Here is a 5,594-nt window from a genome sequence, read left to right as displayed (position 1 = left end):
AACTTTCAAAAATACACTTATGTGTTTTGCTGGACTATACTACAATAACCCTGAGCAGGATGGCTATACTACATGGCCTGGATCCCAAACACCTGTTCTTTTGCAGCTTAGTTTAATTGTGGCTTTCTCCGAGGTTTGATCCTTGGCCAACTACCGTTTTTAATAAGCTTCTTCTCAGTTTGCATAAACAAAACAAAATGGTGTCTTCAAATGCTATCCAGATAACTGAGTTAAATTCTCTAATCCAATCCAATCGTTGTAGCCTATATAATAGTCTGCTTTAGTGACAGTGAAATAAAAAGTGCATTTTTTTTTTAATCTCATGCCCCTGTGTTAATTGTTCAGTTACTGCTTGGTGTCTGTCAAATATAAAGTATATATTTCACTATGAAATATCACATTATGGCTAAGGACGTACAAGCTGCAATTTGACTGTAACCTCCAAAGTTTTCAAATGCTAGATGTGCCAAAATTATCAAAAGGATTTGGAGGGTTTTCTGTAGCTGTGTCTGAGACAATAACCTTTAGTCACAAAAAGTGGTTTGCATCCATTATTATGCGCTAAAGGTCAGATGAACTAATTTTACATTTACCTTTAAATGAAAGGGCCCGTATCTCTTGGAGCTTTTATCTGTTATTGTTCATGCTTATCATAAAAACACTGAACCCCAAATCTTGTGTTGAATGGAGAAAAAAAGTCTTGGATTTGTTGCAAATGAATGCATCATGCTCAACCAAAGGCAGAAAAAAAGTGAATCTGAGGTGTGTTCACATCCACAGCAGAACAAAGCAGCAGGAGTATAAAGCATAGGCGTCTGAGCTTTGCCTTCAGTGTGAAAAGTCATTTCTTTATAAAGTCATGATTTTTGTACATCTCTGCTTTTTATTCCCCTCTTATGTGCAATAAATAAATCTTTTTAAGATTTGAGTGAATGATTGGTTGAAAATTCCAGATGATAGTTCTCTTTGGAGTAAAATACACAACACGGCCAAACATTTATGCATGCCTGAAGATTCCAGTCATATGTGATAGGTTAGCATGTGATTCTAAAACTATAGTCATTAATACAGCCTCTATTCATCTGGTGTCTGTCTTTCCACCAGGTATTAGAAGATGGCTGTATGGATTTTCTCCCATTCAGCCCCAGGAACATTAATGAGTTCCAATGCTGAAGGCAGGTAATGATGTCTGGCAGTAGTATTTTAGCAATAAGATCTGCTGTCAATGCTGTCCATGTACTTCTGACCATATCATTCTAGCAGGAAATGTCTAAAACTGGTGTATGCACATAAAAATTTGATGTATAAAGCCAAGTATTTCATGATGAAATAGTAGCAGTTCTTACTGCTTCTATCTCCATTTACATGCCCATTTTGACAGGTCATTATAAATACTATAGGCTACGTTTTTCTGACACCTTGTCATCATAACATTAGAAAGATACCTTCAACATTTTGTGACTAAAAGCTCAGACAATTTCACATCAAGCGTACTCTGAATTCACACCCTTTTTATTAAAACATCACATTTTAAACAGAGAATTCATATTTACAAAACAGCTGTTCTTCTCTGTCATACAGAACAGAGCAACTTACATTCAAAAACAAAGACGTTTCCTGGCAGCTTTACAATGAGAGGCTTTTAAAAGTATTCTCTCTTCCACACTGGGAGCTCCTGGAAATACACCTCATCTGGGTTTTCATCAGCTAGATGAGAGAGAGAGAGAGAGAGAAAATGAACATTAGGAATTAAGATATAAGGCCTAAGACAAAACCAAAGTGATGTATGTGTCTGCTCTCACCTCCCTCTCTGGCCTGCTGCAGGAAGTTGAGCAGCACAGTTGCTGCCTGGTCCACACTCAGCTTCTCTGTGTTCTGACTGCGGGTCTCTGGCAGGGAACAGATGCCACAACAATGATTACCTTCATGGACCACAGCCGATTCCAGCTCTAGGACTGGTTTTGGGAAGCATTAACTTTCATATCAATCATCCCTATCAAATACAAAATCGTTTGCTTTATACAAAAAAAAAAAATCAGCTTTGTTTTACCTAAGTGCAACGTGTCATAGACATCGCCCTCTTTTCGGTCCTCCGAGATGAACCTGCGACCCTCTTAAGAAAAAACAAACAAAGCAACCAGCAATGAATTTTTGGAATGTGATGTCTAGAGCATTTATCTCTTTGCAGAGAGATAAAGAGCCCAAAATGTTCAGTATTAAAAGGAAATAGACTAACATTATACGAATGAGTACTAATGCAGTATGTAATATAACCACAATAAGCTTTCAAACCTTAGGATGTTCTTTTCTTAATTAATATAAAAAACCCTCTGTTACAGCTGTTCTTACTCACAATGACGTGATTTTTTTTTATCACAAAGTCAAAGTTGGCTCTGTTATGTCTTGATAAACAACACCTGACGAAGACACATTAGGAAATAAACGACTGGAAAGTGACATTTTGAAATCCAAAAAACTCATGTTGCATCGCGTAATGTGTTCATCAGTAAGTAAATACATACGAGTGCCCTTGAGGTACAGCATAGCCTGCGGGGTCCAGTTTCTACGTTGGAAAGAGCCCTTTTAAAGAAACAGAAAATGAATGTGTGCAGTAATGAATCGTTCACTCGGCATCAATAATTCTCATGCGAGCACTTTGAGTGGAAACATCACGGACAATCGTTGAATAAGAAATCAAGCTGATCTTACCTTCGGCGCGCTCCATGACTGTGAGATCAACGCCGCCAGTAGTAGAAGGGTGAATACATAAGTTAATGTGATAGTCTTCAAACCCTGTGGGGGAGCACGTTTTAATTCACAATCTAACACACTGGGATCCTTCTCGGGGAAGGACTCAGTCTCACCTGTGCACAGAATACGCTACCAGGAGCAACACCTCAGTCAGATAATGCGTAAAAGCGACAGAAATTCTATACAGATCGTCTGGTTTTAGAAAGACATTCAGTGTAATGTTTTATCAGTCTTGTTTCCTTCCATGCATCCCGTGAGAACAAATGTATTCCACATTTTAGGCTGAAAAATAGCCTGGATACTACTTCTAGAAAGTAATCTCGAAAAAAAAACACAGATTTTTTTTTTTGTTATTAAACCAAAACGTATCCAAAACTGTACTTACTTGCATCGTGTCAGCAGTATTGTGAGCCTGGTGTCCAGCAGAGAGGATGAGAGGATATTGGTTCAGGGTAGTTGCTATCGGTGTTCCCTCTCTGTATTTATATCCTCCGCGCTGGGGAACCCACGGCGCTGCGCTCTGCTTCATGATGCCAGCAGCTATAGGTCAAACCAATTTGATGAAGTGGGGGCAACTGGAAGCGTGAATGAACAGAGCCACCGATCAATTGTGCTCCTTCCATTGAAGGCTGTAGTATAGTGTAATAATTTATGAATTAAAACAGCTGCCATCAGCACTGCCAGCTCTCCGGTGTAGTTTTTCACAATTACTAATGTTGAGGCTGTAGGCCATTAATGTAAAATGTGGACTGTCTCCGTGTAATGCCACTGTCGATAAGAGCAGTAATATTTCCCCCTGTGAGGGAATATTGATATGTTTGCACCTTGCTCACTGGAGCAGCACATAGGAGAGCTGGATTTTATGAATCAACAGAAACACATGCAGTAAATTCTGCAGAGCCAGCGAGTCAGGGGTCACTGAATTGTACTAGTGTTAGGATGAGTGAGCTTAAGTCTAGGCTAAAGGACCCAATTAGCAGACCCAGACAGAGGGGATAAAACAAAGAGCTTTATTTTAGAAGGGCAGTTCTAGAAGCAGGAAGAGCATCAGAGAGTTCAGGTAAGGTGAGTTGAAAGAGTTCATGGGAGGTGCTGGCTGAGGATGGTTGAGGGAAACCTTCAGGAAAGATTCAGCAGAGCAGAGTAATGGACCAGCTAGTGACTGAGGGAAAGGAGGTGGTATAAATAGCTGAAGACCAGGGGATGATTAGCAACAGGTCACTCATTTCAATCCTGATTCCCGCAACACATTTCAATAAAATCTGGGAGGGTTGCATTTCATGGCTAGTAATGAAGTATTTCATTAATGAAATGATGATTCCATAAGAAACAGGTGATGTCAACAGGTGACTGCATCATGATTTGGTACAAAAGTGGCATCCATAAAAGCCTTTAGGAGCATAGAAGGGCCGAGGATCACCATTTTGCCAAAATATGCTTGAGAAAATGATTGAAATGTTTTGATTTTTTTTATTTTTGATTTGATTTATTCCTTCAAGCATATAAAAACAGTTGATATAACAACACACATTCTTACACACAATCCAATATCAATTTGCTTATACCTAGTTTAAAAACAATGTTCCTCAAAGACAATTAGGAAGGGATTTGGATATGTCACTGTCTACCTGTACAGTACATGACATAATTATCTGATCCCTCAGACGACACTGCATCAAGAATCATCGCTCTCCTATAAGCAATATAACCACATAGGCTCAGGATTACTTTGGTACACCTGTGTCTTCACTACAATACATAGTTACATCCGTAAATGCTACTTAAAATGGTACTGTACCAAAAGGAAGCCCTGTTTTAACAGCATCCAGAGGTGCAGTCGACTGATCTGGGCTCTTATCACCAGGGGCATTGGTGATGAGGTGCATAAAAGTTTATGAAATGTACATGGACAGTAGTGCAAATGACCGAGCAGCAGATATGATGGCAAAAAAAACAGTCAGCAGCAGATTTACATATAATATAACAAAAAGGGGGAATGCACTGAGTTTGTGCAAAACAGCAGAGGTAGTCTTTTTATATCTTTTTATGTTCTGTGGTGGGTCACAGTCCAGGGGCAGGGGGCAGGGGGGGGAGGTAATTGACAGTGTTCAGCATCCTCACAGCCTGGTGAATAAAGCTGTTTGAAAGTCTGGTGGAGTGGGCCTGGAGACTACGATACCTTCTCCCTGAAGACAGGAGTCAGAAGTGGAAGTGTGAGGTGTCATCAGCAATGCTGGTGGCTCTGTGGGTGAGGTGGGCGTTAAAGATGTCCATAAGCGAAGGCAGAGGTGCGCCGATGATCTTGCTGGCTGTTTTCACTAGAGTCTTTCTGCAGGAGGCAGTACAGGCTGCGTACCACACAGTGATGCAGCCAGTGATGACGCTCTCAATGGTGCCCCGGAAGAAGGAGGGCATGATGAGGGGTGGGACACTGGCTCTCCTCAGTTTGCAGAGGAAGTAGAGGCGTGTTTGAGCTTTCTTGGCCAGTGATGTGGTGTTGTTGGTCCAGGAGAAGTCCTCAGAGATGTGCACCTCCAGGAACTTGGTACTGCTCACTCTCTCCACTACAGCACCGTCGATGGTGACTGTACACTGTACATTACAGTAGCACTCACCTCGGGACTTGATATTCAAATAAAAAACAAGCCATCTTATAATCTGTAGTGGAAACTTTGTCAAAGATCACAATCTTTACTTTCATAGTTTCATTGTCACCGGTGATCCTGATCAGTGCATTCACTAAGCCAGTCAGTCCGAGGTTGATGTTCTCTACATATCACTGTGTTTCTGTCTATCCTTCTTTCAGATTTCCTTCTGTGCAGCCCACCTGCTCCCCATGTCCA

At 40.7% G+C, this 5,594-nt stretch overlaps 1 protein-coding gene across 1 annotated transcript; it reads right to left on the bottom strand.

Annotated features, from left to right (window-relative positions):
- Positions 1-1,523: 1,523 nt before the first annotated feature.
- On the bottom strand, positions 1,524-3,304 carry spx (spexin hormone). The gene is made up of 6 exons (XM_020608370.1): positions 3,137-3,304; positions 2,710-2,793; positions 2,523-2,580; positions 2,051-2,113; positions 1,803-1,889; positions 1,524-1,707 (listed from the first exon to the last, which is right to left on the bottom strand). The coding sequence occupies exons 1-6, from the start codon at positions 3,278-3,280 to the stop codon at positions 1,643-1,645; spliced, it is 501 nt and encodes a 166-aa protein (XP_020464026.1). The 5' UTR covers positions 3,281-3,304; the 3' UTR covers positions 1,524-1,642.
- Between the last annotated feature and the right edge of the window lie 2,290 nt (positions 3,305-5,594).

The sequence above is a fragment of the Monopterus albus genome, unplaced genomic scaffold (assembly GCF_001952655.1).
Source record: "Monopterus albus unplaced genomic scaffold, M_albus_1.0 scaffold92.1, whole genome shotgun sequence".
In the NCBI taxonomy this organism is placed as follows: domain Eukaryota; kingdom Metazoa; phylum Chordata; class Actinopteri; order Synbranchiformes; family Synbranchidae; genus Monopterus; species Monopterus albus.
The sequence above is the reverse complement of the archived record's forward strand: the minus strand, read 5'-3'. Positions and strand labels throughout refer to the sequence as shown.

Coding starts and splice junctions, on each gene's coding strand:
- spx (XM_020608370.1), bottom strand. CDS start 3,280: ATGAAGCAGAGCGCAGCGCCGTGGGTTCCCCAGCGCGGAGGATATAAA. Junction 2,794..3,136: donor ATACTGCTGACACGATGCAA/GTAAGTACAGTT, acceptor GCTCCCCCACAG/GGTTTGAAGACTATCACATT. Junction 1,708..1,802: donor GCAGCAGGCCAGAGAGGGAG/GTGAGAGCAGAC, acceptor TCTCTCATCTAG/CTGATGAAAACCCAGATGAG.